This window comes from Dermochelys coriacea, chromosome 2 (assembly GCF_009764565.3).
Source record: "Dermochelys coriacea isolate rDerCor1 chromosome 2, rDerCor1.pri.v4, whole genome shotgun sequence".
Taxonomy (NCBI): domain Eukaryota; kingdom Metazoa; phylum Chordata; order Testudines; family Dermochelyidae; genus Dermochelys; species Dermochelys coriacea.
Genome location: NC_050069.1, coordinates 182,026,548 through 182,041,726, shown reverse-complemented (window position 1 = coordinate 182,041,726; position 15,179 = coordinate 182,026,548). Strand labels below are relative to the sequence as shown.

At 46.0% G+C, this 15,179-nt stretch overlaps 1 protein-coding gene across 1 annotated transcript; it reads right to left on the bottom strand.

Annotated features, from left to right (window-relative positions):
- Positions 1-14,016: 14,016 nt before the first annotated feature.
- On the bottom strand, positions 14,017-14,535 carry FANCD2OS (FANCD2 opposite strand). Its single transcript, XM_038389092.1, has one exon. The coding sequence runs from the start codon at positions 14,533-14,535 to the stop codon at positions 14,017-14,019; it is 519 nt and encodes a 172-aa protein (XP_038245020.1).
- Positions 14,536-15,179: the final 644 nt, after the last annotated feature.

The following is a 15,179-nucleotide window of genomic DNA, read 5'->3' as shown; positions in this document are numbered from 1 at the left end:
AACTAACTCTGGGCTTACATTGCAGTGTAGACATACCCAGAGAGACATTTTCCTGTGCAATTTTTTTTCCTGGAAAAAGGCATACACCTGTATGGACACTACACAATGCTTTTGTTCTCATCTTCCTGTCCCTAGCCAATGAAGATAGTTGTACATATTAGGAATTTCTAGTGCCTTTGTCACTGTGGTATTTGAGCTCCAAATACCATATTTAAGAATTGCATAGAATTATCCGCAGTAGACTGTAAAATCCAGACCATACCTGGATGCCTGAAATGGCCTTGACTCTGTGTTCAGAAGATGGTGCAATAACATAAGGCAATGAGAGAAGCAGCAGCGCAAACTGAAGCAAGGGGCAGAGAAGAGTGGGGAAAGAAGAACCTAGTCATTGTAATCAGAGAATTTTCCTCATCACGGTTACACTGTCATTCTCAGAGAATGTGTTCAATTCAGATCTGAACATGTGATTTCCTCCTCCATAAATGATAAGTGACATACTTATGTTCTGCTGTGAGCTGGGGTTGTGACCAAACATAGGAACAAGAGATCTGAAGTTAGGAAAAGGGTTTTATTTCCTGGGTCAGGATTAGGCATACGCCTGCAGAATTCAAAGAGGGCTGCCTGGCTCTCCCACTATATAACAAGCATGTTTTTGGTTCGCTATGGGATATATATTTCAATGAGCATAAAACAATCCCCAATTGTTCAATTATAATTACAATAAGAGCTCACAAGTTTTTCAGCAATGCAGATCTTACTTTACAGCTGTTAATGTGTACATAAGGCTGCATTTTAAAAATGGTAAGAGATTTTAAGTGTGGAATTATGAATCTGCATAGTCATTCATTTGTTTTAAAAAAATTGTTATGAATTATGCAGATCCATGTGAAGGGGATCGGTGGCTTTTAGGGACAGCAGAATATTTTATAGATTGGTACTATTTACTATGCCATTTGATTCCTAACACTATACGATATCATTCCAGCAGCATCAGTATAATTCCTTTTTTGCATGTCCAAGTGAAATGATTGGAATATAAGAATTGCCAGACCTGACAAGCCAATGCTCTATATACTCCAGTGATAGATAGTACCATATTTCAGAAAAAGGTGTGTGAAACCTCAGGATGGACACCCTAACTCCAGGTAAGTAGCTGGTATTTTAAGGACCCAATCCTACGAAGCACATTTAAGGATGCACAATTTTGAGCATATAAATAATCCCATTGATCATAGAATCATAGACTATCAGGACTGGAAGGGACTCAGGATGTCATCTAGTCCAACCTCCTGCTCAAAGCAGGACCAATCCCCAACTAAATCATCCCAGCTAGGGCTTTGTCAAGGCCTTAAAAACTTCAAAGGAAGGAGATGCCAATCTGGATCAGGGCCAGACTGTTCAGTTCCTGGCAGGCTCAAGTCCTGAACTTTTGGGCTCAATAATACCATGATAGCTTGGTATCTCATTATTATTTCTATAATCAGAGCTTTTATAGGCGCATGCCAATGAGACCTGCTAGAGTATTACAGCTCTGCATGTGTTTTCTAGCATTAGTTGGCATTAAAGTTTTAAAGGGTTGGAGAGATTGCACCTGATGATTTTGTGCTTGAAGGTTTTGGACCGCCTAATTTCCAGCTTTATTTTCATACCTTTTTGCGATGAAAAGTGAAAATATTGTGGGCCTAATTCTGCTCTTGCATGGGTGTCAATCAGGAATAACTTCACTGAAGTCACTGTAATTACACCAACGTAAGACTTGTTTGAGTTGAGAATAATACTACCATGGCTCTAGTGGAGGACTAACCCAGTCTTTGTAGTAGTGCAAGTAATCCACACTACTGACCTGATTGCTAAAAAACCGATTGCCTTTCACGAAATCACTTGGCTTATTAAGGATAACTGGCTTTGGCTTCCTGCCAAGCCTGAAGCTCTGGTACTATTCCATTGGAATAAAGATATCTCGCAATCCAACTCAGCGTATAGTTTGTTACCATCATTCTTGTTGTGGCTGAATTCCTCTGTGTGAGCGAAAGAAAGAGAAAATATTTTGAAAGCAATTTGCTATATTTAACTTATTTTCTGAAGGTGAAATGGGACTTCAATTAATATAATAAGAAAAAAATAAGTGATACATATAACTTCAAGAAGGAAAGAGGATTTTTGAAATAGGAAATTAATTGTTTTCATGTAGTTCTAGTATTAGTCATCTTTATGGGTCTGATCCAATACCCATGCAAGCCAATGGAAATACTAACATCCAAACATTCTGTCCACCCCTCTTGGGCTGCATTAAAGGTCCCTGTTCTTCACCCCTACTCCTGGGCACCGCAGAGTTCTTTCTTTGCTCCACTGACTGAATGCTGCCTCACAGGGCTTTTCCCTGGAGATCTTCTTCATAGCAGGTTACCCAACTGCCTCCCCTCTCCAAAGACTCTGGCAGCTTCTCCGAAGAAACACCTTGTTTCTTTCAGGCCTTATCTCTAGACATCCTCCAGGAGGCTAACCTGCTCCCTGTGGAGCTCTCCAGCTTACCTCCACGAGGCTCTTCCCCGATAGAGGAAATGGGGCTGGGTTGAGTGGGACTAGAACTGGAACCATTAAGCCAGGTTCAGCATGGGGTCTGGTAAACTGAACCAGGCAGCAGAGTTGGAGCCTGGTGTATGGCAGGGACTAGAAGTCAGCAGGGATCCCAGTTGCTACTTCTGGATCACCTGTCTCCTCCCCTGCCCACATTGGCTTCTCCGATGAGTTGCTCCTTCTTGCCTCCCAGTTTCCAAAACGGATCATGAATTGAGTGCTCTGAATGCATCTGCTCTGAAGATGAATAAGGGTTGTGTAATAGAGGAAACTGGTGTCTGTAGAACCCTGCCTCATTCATGCAGAAGTTGGAAGGTGTGTCATGAATGAGGCAGCGGCTTGCTGGAAGAGAAAGGAGAGTCTCATGGCTAAGGTAGTTGAATGTGGTCCTGAAGACCTGGATTCTATCCCTGCCTCTGCCCACAGAATCCCTGTGTGATGCTAGGCAAGTCATTTAAACCAAAATGTTCACAGGTTGGGTATTCCTCATTTTCTGGAATCCTATCATGAGACACCTGAGGTCTGATTTCAAAAGCACTGAGCACTCACAGCTGCTACTGAAATTGATTACAGCTGTGCTTTGAATAGATAATGAGTGATAAAAGTGTAAATATTCTGAAAAGTTAGGCCCAAGATATGTCAAACTGGGCCCCCAAATCAGACACTCCTGACTAAATACATTTGAGAGTCTGAGCCTAAGTGTATACAGGAATCTGAATACACTTGAACTTTTGGTCCTGATTCTCCTTGCACTTACACAGATATAAATGAGGAGTCACTCCACAGGAGTCCATGGAATTACACTGGTGTCAAATCCGGAGACTGAAGCTCTTCGTGTCTCCCTGTTGGTTTAGAGTAACTGTTTATTACCCTGAGAATGGTTAACAGAAAGAGAAAATGGAGGGATAATTACAGTTACAGTTATATTGGTTACTTGAAATATTTTATATGTAGTTTAAGGTTAATGCCCAATAATGTCAAAGAACATTTTTCTGGGCTGTTTACAATTGCATGTTTAAAGTCGCTTAATTTTCTTTTGCTAGAATTTTAGTGATATCTCCTGAGGTTCATGTAAAATGTATTTAAAATTCTACTAAATCTCCTTCTACAGGTTGTCAGAATTTATATCTCTGTTGAATTCTAAGTGACTATGTAGATTAATGTACCTGATATGTTACTGTACAGTTTTCAAATGTAATTTGACATTAGGTATAAGGCTTGTTTATAAGTGTCTACACAGTTTTGGCAGAATATTGTACAAATGTGATTTTGTAAGAATAGGATTACGAGAGCATGTTTCCAAAAACATTATTTATTCCCTTATAAATGTCATATTTATTATCTTTACACTGATAAAAATTGTTGCTTGATTATTTCCTACTCACCACCTACAACAGCTTTTCCTATTTGTCTCCATAAAGGCCCTGATTCAGCAAAAACAACAACCCCCAAGCAACAAATGATACTATTTTCCATCAAGGATTTATGAGAAATTCTAATAGATCTGTGATGAGGTTTATGTATCTGTCTCCTGTGAGAGGAGGAGACAGCGTGATCCACTGGTTCAAACACTGGACTGGGAGTTGGGAGGTTAAGGTCCTATTCACAGCTGTTATTGGCCTGTTTGGGTCAAGTCACTCTACCCTTCAGTTCCTCTATTTCCCCAACTGCAAAATGGGGAATAATTATACTGTTTGAGATCTAAGAATGAAAAGTCTTATATGGACATGATCTAAAGCTCATTGAAGTCAATGAAAAGATTGCTATTGACTCTAATGGTTTTTGGATTAGGGCTTGTAATTGCTATGTATTCTTTAAAAAGAAGGGAAAATACCTGCCCTATCCCAAAGGGAGTGTAGGAGTCATAAGTCTTGAAGGCCAGAGCTGACAGTTGAGCCCCATTAGGGAAGCAGGCCTTTGAAAGGAAATGTTATGAAAGAAACAGACTCCACCTGTACTAGGAGGGACTTTACCTACAGGGTTTAAGGCTAGATGACATAGAAGGTAAGAGACTCACCGCTTCAAACTCATGTGACAGTTGGTATAGCATGTGCTATAGAATTAGGGACATTTGTTACTAGATAAAACCTCCACTGAGCTTGGAATCATTGTGTCGTGCCTGGGAGTGTTAACCCCAGTGCTGGATGAGCCCCAGTGCCATGTTGGGGCTGCTCCAGTACCCTATGAAATATTGTGTATGTTATAGGAAAGCTTGGATTGTGTTACCTTGTCTTATTTTCCCCTTTATCTGCTATTGTATCTAAAAACCTCGATGTTAAAAAAACGTTAAGGCTTCAAAATAAGGCACTCAGATTTGGGAGATACAGCTATAAGTAGTCATTATACTGGCACACTCTTTAATTGCATGATCACTTTCTTCCCCCTTGTTCCCTCCCGAATCCCTGCCTCATTCAGCAAATGAGGAGTTAATCAATATTCCTTTTTATCCATATTCACTGTGTGTGGTCCCTGCCCTGAATACAGATTAATTTTCCCCTGGGTGTTTCTGTGGTGCTCTCAGCATAGTACCTGATGGCTTCACAAACAGTAATAAATTCATCTTCACAACACTCTTTTGTTGTAATATTATTTCCATTTTACAGCTGGGGAGCTAAGGCATGGTGAGATTAAGGCCATGTAATCTAGCCTGGCTGTATTCCCAGGTTGTCTCTGCAACTGGTTCCCGACTTCTGCTGCTACCCACACATAGATAACAGGAACTGTGGCAGAGCATAAACACCTGCAGGGTGGGACTCTGTTAGCCTGGAAGGTTCACAGAACTGGAAGAAGGTGACCTGGCTGGACGGTATAGCCAAAATAGGCCATCACAGGGCCAAAGAAGACGTCAACAGGAAGTGCTAGATATAAAGACCCCTGCAATGCCACACCCTGACACCAAGGTTTGCTATGGTGGTGAGTGGAACCTCTTAGATAGGGCAAATAATTTGCCTTTTTAAAAGGGCATCTGTTTGTCTTTATGGTGCTTTCCTTGTCATCAGTGCGTGCTGTCTATATTGAGTAAAAAGATTTGCCTTTTAACTGTTCTTTATGTGTATTTATTCTTGAAATAATTAGGTCACTCAGACTAATAAATATGTATAATTGGTTTTATTTTTTGAAGCACCTACAATTCCTAGTCAATAGGATCTGTAACTACTCATTATTTTTTGACAATAAGCCAGGCCGGCAGGGTTGTAGGAAAGATCTTTTTTAGCATGCTGAGGGGCAAGTCTTCTGTGATTAGACTTTAGAATCTGTATGCTAGCAGCTTGGCCCCAGCTTCTATTCCTGAACCCTGGTGTCACACCAAATTAGGTCCCTCCTGAAAGCTGGCTCATGTTTCCCAGTTCTTTTAGTCATAGTGCACTCAGAAATGATGGGCTTGGTTTTCAGAGGTACTGATATTTATCTCTTGTCTTCTGCTACAGCACATGGAATTGTGTAGCATTGCTTCCTTCTGTCAATGCACCAAGTCTATCCATTCCCATTCATTTAGATGTATTTCTTTTTCTGTCTTTCTTTTATTTAAATGAATAATACCAAAAGAAGATTGTATAAATATATTACACTTTCAAGATGTGCAAGTAATGTATTGGATAGTATGAAGGAGTCTTTAAATTATTTTATTTTAAATTAATAAAACACATGGTATAGAATGTGAACATTATGGTAACTTGGATTTTTAATCATTATTTGTTACTTTCCATCACTGTTTAGTATATACAAGTGCTATCTCACATACACTTCTGAAACGGCAAACGAAGGTCTCTGAACTCAATGGGACTACTCTGCATAAAGGAACACAACATGTGTAAATGTGTGCAAGCTCAGGGCCTAACCATGGACCTTCCAAAACACCATCTTGTGTGATAGGTCAATTTACTGTTTGTTGCTATTATCAACTTTTAGAAAGAAATTAATCCATAGGGAGAGTGTATTTCCCCTAATTTTGCTTATTCCTCCAAAATCTATTAATCAAGGTTAACTAGTATTATGCCCAGAGCCCCAGATAAGTAGATGATGGATCATGCATTGAAAATGCAAATAAATGATGCATACCAACTCATTCAAGCAATATAACTAAGTAGTTTCAAATATCAGTTCCATTTTACTTCACTAAATAAACTGGAAGCAATATGGCTGATGCATGGGGTGTACATTGACCCCTTCTGGATTGTGGGTGGGGGTGTCTTTGTCTTTGGTACATCACGATTGGATAGCACTCTTACACAATCACTTTCCTTTCTCTGATTCCCATTAGCAAGTTAAGGATGGAGCTGCAATTTTGAGAGATTGTTTACATTCAGCAGGGTTGAAAACTTGAGATACGTCTTAAGATATAGCAGCTGCCATTACATATTAACATATGTTGTCTTGAGTGAGAGCCAAAAGAATGTTGTTAGGAAAGGCAGTGAGTTGGACTGTTAATGAGACTTTAATGACACTTTTAGTTTTTGTACAAGTTTTATTGATTCTGTTTTAAAAATGAAAGTTCCTAGTAATTTTTAACTGAATTTATTTGTATGAGAATTTACTGCTGATGAAAGGAACCAAATTGATCATCTTGGAGAGAGAGAGATTATCCATCACAAAAAGAAAAGGAGTACTTGTGGCACCTTAGAGACTAACAAATTTATTAGAGCATAAGCTTTCGTGAGCTACAGCATCCGATGAAGTGAGCTGTAGCTCACGAAAGCTTATGCTCTAATAAATTTGTTAGTCTCTAAGGTGCCACAAGTACTCCTTTTCTTTTTGCGAATACAGACTAACACGGCTGCTACTCTGAAACCTGTGATTATCCATCACAGAATCTGAATTAGCACTGGCAGCAATAGTGCGAGCATCCTCATGTATTCTTCTACTATTGTGTCTCAACCGTGACCTGCAAGGATCGCCTCTTAACATCAGAGGGTATTTCATTAGTGGTGGACTGCTCAGCAGTTGGTCTCTGCAGCATCTGCCACCAAGGTTGCTAGTTCTGATGGTGGTATTTGTGAAACACAGGCCTGCTCACAGACCATCACCATCACATTAATTTCACAAAAGTCACCCAGCAGCCTGATTCTCCTCTACATGGTTAAATGCCAGTGGAATTCCATATTTTTAAACACTCTCTAAGTACTCGTTAACTACTCAGTAATACTCCAGTATTAAGCCTTCTTTAACTACAATAATAAAATCTAAGCGTTCCTTCTGAGTTATAGTAGTTTATCTGTTATTTAGGGCCATATTCCTTATGCAAGGATGCATATGCATATTCCTTATGGTTCCTTATGCAAGGGCTGAGAAAATGGGCTTTGCACAGAGGATCTCCCCAGGGGTGATAATAGATGCAGCACAAACACAGCTTCTGGGCAGTAGCAGCAGATGCTATCTCTTTCCTATCCTTATGCAAGAGTATTGGGTTTGAGAAGTCCTTCAAGATACAACTTGACAACAGTGAATAGATCAGTGATGACAGTAGCTTTAGGAGCCTCTGAATTTGCACCAGTAATTCTTGCTTGTGTGATCACTTCTAGAAAGAAATGGCACCTGCATGCAGGTAACATAATCTTAATTTGCACACAGAAGTACTACTTGCATGCACAAATCTAGGGTTTGGTCCTGTGGCAGGGTGGACTATGCCCGGAGGCCCTCTGCTGGAGGCCTCGTGGCCCTGCATCACCCTGTCCCAGAATAGAGCAGAGAGAAGTCCTCCAGGAAGCCTAAATGGCTGCACAGGAGTGGCCAATGAGAGGGGCTGATGTAGCAGCCAATCTGGGGCCAGAAGGGCCCTATATAAAACGAGCCGCAGCACAGAGAAGTTCAGTTACTGTGTGGTGCTTGAGGTGTGAGGTTTTAGTGACTGGCTGGCAGAACAGTAGTACCATGGACAGCTCACTGTAGACAAGACTGAAGCCTAGGGATGGCTGCTGAAGATTTGGTGCCTGGCTAGTGGGAAGAGCAGCAGGACCAGTGGAAGGTCAGTGTGGATGGGCAGGCTGAAGCCCAGGGGGACTGAGCACAAAACCTGTGCAGGCCAGCAAGGGCACGGAGATGGGTCCCACTGGTCTGGTTGAAGACTGAGTCCAGCGAGACCTGCTGAAACCCCACCAGTTGTGAGTACTGAGATGGGCCCTGGCTAAGTGGTCGAAGAAGGTAGTGCTTCTGGGAGAAGCCTAAGAGCTCCGGCCCCATACCAGGGCTGTGATAAGACCTTGGGACTGTATACCCTGGAAGGCAGGACAGTGTGTGCAGCTTGGCTGGAGGGCTGAGCTGCTGAAGACCAGGCAAGGGAACCATCAGCTGGGGCAGTACTCGCACGAGGCGGCTGCCACCCTGATATAAGAAACAAAGAAAAGCAGGCTCACAACCAACCAAAGGGGGCTGCCCATGAGAAGTGGGTGCCACCCTAGTAAAAAAGACTGATTGTAGATATATACTGGTCAGAGAAAAGGGGGTGCTCATGCGAGATGGATGCTGACCCTGTTACAGATACATACATACTAATGATTGTATTGCAGATGCAGATCTAGTGGCTGGGTTAAGATTTATTTAAGAAGTAGTGTCTTAAAATCTACCTTATTTACACTTCCTGTATGTTAATGACAAGTGTGCTACAATTAGACTTCCCCCCCCCCCCCCCCCGCCCACACACACACATATCTGCCTACAGATATGCATGATGACCTACCAGTTAGATTTGGATTTAGAAGTCTAATATTTGAAATAGATTTGTGTCCAGAAAATGAAGGAATTGAAATACAGTCAAAAAACTAGGGGTGAAATCCCTTAGTCATAAATCAGTTTTTACTCGGACAAAACTCCCATTGGCTTCAGTGAGTGTTTTGCATCAGTAACAACCAGGGACAGTGTGTGTGGGTGAGGAAAGGGGGGGGGAAGGGGGAATGAGCAACTACTTAAAGATTTACCTGATCAGATCAACTTTGAAAATAGAGATGCTTTAAGCCCTGTCTAGATATGGGGGGAAAACAGGATTTAGAGCCGCAGCAGACTAGACTATTGAAGCCCGAGACTCTTTGAGATTTTTTTTGGAAAATCTGCCCTAGATCCAGCAGACAGGCTGGGTATCTACAGAGTCTGTATGATACAGCTGTATGGAGGGGACCTGCTGCTGTCTCTGGAGTTGGAGACAGAGAACTGTGCTTGTAGTCAATATACTGCTAGCATCTCTGCAGTATGCCAGGGGATAAATGGCTTAGATGAATGAGAAGATAAGACAAAACATGTTAACATCTCAGCTGGATCCAAACAAAGGTTAAATCTTCTGCTTGTGTAGATTTGTAAAATTACACACAGATCAACAGAGCTCCAGCCGCTTGTTTTAACCCCATTTTGTAAAACTGCAGAGGAATTCCAGACCTGACTGTGACAGGACTATTTACCAGCTGCAATCAAAAAACATTATTGGTGTAATAAGATTTCTCAGTGCACTCTCTCTGGTGTGTATGTGCTGCAGGGAGAAGGGGAAGAAGTAACTTTAGCTCAGGCACTCAACTGGGAACTAGTGTTATGAGCCAAATATCAATCAGTCTATTTCTATCCTAGCTAAAATAAATTTCCTGTTGTGATCTCAGCCCAGGTGTAACTTTGGCCCTTTTTCAGAGTCTGATGGCCACAGAGGACACTGCTGTGGTTAAGGCCAAAGCAGCATTAAAAGATTAGCTGATCATGGCTGTCATGAATCGGTAAAAAAGCCGCTCTTTTCAGTTGTCTGTCAATAATTGATAGGGTGGTAGAAATGGGTAGACTTTAACATTAAAGTTGCCACCCACCCTGCAGGTGTTTATGCTCTGCCACAGTTCCTGTTATCTATGTGTGGGTAGCAGCAGAAGTCGGGAACTAGTTGCAGAGACAAGCTAGGAATACAGCCAGGCTAGATTACAGCAGCATGACTAGTGAATGTATAAAGTAAACCATCCTTTGTTAGTTAAGTTATTCTAAAACTTGCCTCAGTCATTACTAATTAAATCCATTCTGTAGTAGTTCAGCAACGTGGGGACAGGGTTAGATATTTCTGGTTCAGATTTTCAAAGGTATTTAGGTGCAGACAGGTGCCTAGTGCGATTTCTTCTTCCCCCTCTCCCCCACACCTGTCTGTATCTTTAGGCAGTTTTAAAAATCTGTGTGTATAGCCTGCATATTTTCACAGAAAACAGTCTTGACCTGACAGCAAGCCCAAAAAGGAGGCTGCCTCTGGCAGTATCATTAGGAACTTTGCTAAACTTGTCTTGTCTGGTAGCATACAGTAGCTAGCATACCAACGAACATTACAAATTGTATGACTGAAGCCTGCAGGGGAAACTTGGAAGGGAGGTATTGAAATAACACTGTTTCTATTCCACCTGTACAAATATTTGCAGGTGTAATAATAGATACAATATGTGTATTTTCACAGCGTGCTGATACCATTTCTGCTTTGGAGAAAAAGGTAACTGGAGTAGGGAGTCCGATTCAGAGCCAAAAGGGCCTATTCCTTTGCAGCTTGATCCTGAAAACATTTATGTACATGCTTAGCTTTATCTCTGTAAGTTATTTTAGTGGGACTACTCCCAGTGGTGTAAAGTTACGTGTGTGTGTGTGTGTGTAACACATTAAATTTCTAATATAGAAATATAATATGTATTTTTGTTTAAATACTGAGTGGGGCTCCTGTACTGGATACATGTTAGTGACTGGCTCTAAGGTATATCTGGCTTAGGGGATAGACCAATATTGTTGGGCTAAAAGGTGTTAATGACTGCCACTGCCAGAAAATGTCCTTTTGATCTATGGGCAATCACAGGAATAGGTCTGGAGCCCCAATGCCCCCCTAAGTGGGGTAGGAGTGGGAGAGGGTCCCTATAACTTACTGAGCAGAAAGTAAGAGGTGAAAAAAGACATTTTAGTTGATGATGATACCAACATGGCTAGCACCCAAACACTGAAGAGTAATTATCTTGTCAAATTGTGACATGTATAGTAACTGAACACATCAAAGCTTTTCCCTATGAATGAAAAGATATATTTATAAATGTCATACATCTTTGATATGAAACAAAAGTTGCACTTTTAATAAATGGCCTGGATTGGCTGGAGACAAATCACAGCTATTTTTACTTTGACTGTTATAAGACAAAGGTGCTCTTCTCGACTGTTGTATCCATTCACTGTAAACAAATTATCAGGACTCTTCTTGGAATGTTTTAAGGCAAAAGTGCATTTCTTTGTAAACTGCATCCATTAGCTGTAAACAAGTCATAAGGAATGTGTCTTACGGATTTTAAAGTATAATGATGCTTTTATCAGTTGCATCCATTTAGACGTAAACATATAAGAGTGACTTTGAATACATGTAAGGCAAAAATGCATTTATAGTAAATTGTTTTGTTCATTTGGTTGTAAGTGCCTCTATTCATTAGGAACAAATATTTCAATGTGAGAGTTGTTTACTTCAATGTTGTAAGGTAAAGGGTGCATTTCTTTGTAGGGCTCACCCATTAATTTTAACCAATTCATAGAGATTTTACTTTCAAAACTGTAAACCAAACTGAATTGTATGTTCATGAGCTGTAAACAAGTCAAAACAATTTTTACTTTGAATGCAGGAAGACGCCACTAACTTAACTCTTGTTAGTCTTGGTGTTTTGCAACTTGCCATGGAGTAAGGATCCTTTAAATGTTATATGTGAAAACTGCATGTCTAAAATGTTCTAGCTGGACAGTGAACTCCTTCATTCATTAGTAGCAAACGATGAGAGAGTTATTTAACTATGAATGTTGCAAGGCAGAGGTCCAGTTGATTGCAAACAATCTGAATATTACTCTTCTTTGTTGTAAGACAAATGTGCACATTACTATCCATTAACTAAAATATTTCATACTGTAAATCCGCATGTCTTTCAAGTTGGAATGGTTCAGTCGGTTTGATTGTGAGGTCATTCCTATACCCATTCTGAACCCAATGAACAGTATTCAGTTTGAGTATTAGCAAGCAAAGTTACGTGTGTAGGCTTCGTCCTTTTGGCTATAAACAAACCCTAAGGATTATTTTGACCCTAACTAGTGCAGGGTGCACTTCATGCAGGGAAAACTTGAGCATGTTCGTTGCAGCGTCTTTTAAAATTGCATCTTGTAATGCAAACCTTCGTTTCTTCTCGGTTGCATGCGCTAGCTGTCAACGCGGAGCACCGTATGGTAACATTAGGCATTGACCGCACTGCCCCCTTCGAGCGGCTCCACCTTGACTGGAAGCGCCTTCAAAATCAGCTGTGCGCAAAGCTCGAGGGCGGCAGCTCGACTAGCGCCCGCTGGAGCTGCCGGCCCTGCAAAGAGCCTCCACGGCGCCAGGAGGGGACTGGGAACGGGAGCGAGGCCAGCAGAGGCGCTCCTGGGGCCGGGCAGGGCAGCGCTGAGGTGTCGGGCCGCAGCTACGATCCCCTCGGCGCCTGGCCCCGAGGGGGCGCGCGGGTCGGAGCAGCCACGTGTGACTGGGGCAGAGCGCGGCCGGCCGCGTGGGGGCGGCTCGGGTGAGAAGAAGGCGGAGGCGGGGCGGGGCGCTCAGCGGGAGTGCTGCGGGGCGGGGGCAGGGCGGAGGGGCGAGGCGAGGCGGGCGCGGCGCTCAGCGGGAGTGCTGCAGGGCGAAGCCGGCGGGGCGGGGCGAGGGGCTCAGCGGGAGTGCTGCAGGGCGGGGGCGGGGCGGCGGGGCGGGGCACTCAGCGGGAGTGCTGCAGGGCGAAGGAGGCGGGGCGGGGCGGGGCGAGGGGCTCAGCGGGAGTGCTGCAGGGCGAAGGAGGCGGGGCGGGGCGGGGCGAGGGGCTCAGCGGGAGTGCTGCAGGGCGAAGGAGGCGGGGCGGGGCGAGGCGCTGCAGGGCGGGGCGGGGCGGGGCGAGGGGCTCAGCGGGAGTGCTGCAGGGCGAAGGAGGCGGGGCGGGGCGGGGCGAGGGGCTCAGCGGGAGTGCTGCAGGGCGAAGGAGGCGGGGCGGGGCGGGGCGAGGCACTGCAGGGCGGGGCGGGGCGGGGCGAGGGGCTCAGCGGGAGTGCTGCAGGGCGAAGGAGGCGGGGCGGGGCGGGGCGAGGCGCTGCAGGGCGGGGCGGGGCGGGGCGAGGGGCTCAGCGGGAGTGCTGCAGGGCGGGGGCGGGGCGCTCAGCGGGAGTGCTGCAGGGCGAAGGAGGCGGGGCGGGGCGGGGCGAGGCGCTGCAGGGCGGGGCGGGGCGGGGCGAGGGGCTCAGCGGGAGTGCTGCAGGGCGGGGGCGGGGCGCTCAGCGGGAGTGCTGCAGGGCGAAGGAGGCGGGGCGGGGCGAGGCGCTGCAGGGCGGGGCGGGGCGGGGGCGAGGGGCTCAGCGGGAGTGCTGCAGGGCGGGGGCGGGGCGCTCAGCGGGAGTGCTGCAGGGCGAAGGAGGCGGGGCGGGGCAGGGCGAGGGGCTCAGCGGGAGTGCTGCAGGGCGGGGGCGGGGCGCTCAGCGGGAGTGCTGCAGGGCGAAGGCGCACTTCTTGTAGGCGGCGTAGAGCAGCAGGATGGCGCGCAGCATCTGGCGGCACATGGCCACGGCCATGCGCACCTGGGGCTCGCGGAGCCCGGGGGGCCAGCGCTGCCGGGGGCTGATCACTTGGCAGAAAGCCGAGCGCTCCGACACCCGGAACGAGCCGGTCCAGCGCGGGGGCTGCGCCGTCACCGGCCGCCCGAAGACCGAGTCCAGCCCGCTGAGCCGCAGCGCCTGGGGCTTGCGCAGCGCCGCGCTCCGGCGCGGCTCCCCCGCCGGCGGGCCGGGCCCCTGGGCGCCCGGCTCCAGCACCAGGCTGAGCCCCTGGAAGCAGAGCTGCACCTCCAGGTCGGCCGCCGCGCTCTGCGGGCCGCCGCCGCGCGGCGCCGCCCGGAACGGGTGCTTGGTGCAGGGCCGGGGGGTGGCGCCCCGCAGCCATTGCAGGGACTCGTCCAGCGGCGACCAGGGCGCCCACAGCTGGTACCCGCCGGCCATGGCCGCCGCGCGCCCAGCTGCATCTTTCCTCCGCCGGGCGCCTGGCAACCCATTGTGACGCCGCCTTCGGCGTGGAACCCGCGCGCCCCAGGAGCCCAGCCCGTCCTGCTCTAAGCGCTCGGCGCGCACCCTGCCGCCCCCCGGTCTCCCCTGCCCCTAGCTGCCCCCCCCCAGGACTCGCGTTTGCTTTCCGCCCGCTTCCCAAGCCCTGTCTGCTCTCCGTGCTTGCTTATTGGAAGCATCCTCGCCGTAGGGCCCGGTGCTTCCGGCTCGCCGGCTGAGATCTTGAGGGGTTGTGCTCCTAGCTGTTCTGGCTAAGATGTCTATTTTTCACGTGATGGGTTTCTTCTTTATTTATGTATTTATTCTATTTTGAAACCAGAAGAGCAGCTAAAATGACTGCCTGCCTCTGACTGTAGCAAGCCTAGTCAGGGACAGGTCAGGATGCTTACTGCACTCTGCAAAGATGGTGCATGTCGTCAAAGGCAGCCAGCATCCTCTTTGGGGCCCCTGCATAACTCCTTGGTCATATGAAGGTGCCAGGGGTTGTGTGGAGAAATCATGCATGCAAATTCTGCACCTATGTGTAATTGCAGTTTTCTGTGTAGTTAGCAGCATCTTGGAGGTCTCAGCCACTCGCCCAG

Excerpts from the sequence above, each read along its gene's own strand:
- FANCD2OS (XM_038389092.1), bottom strand. The coding sequence starts at position 14,535 with ATGGCCGGCGGGTACCAGCTGTGGGCGCCCTGGTCGCCGCTGGACGAG.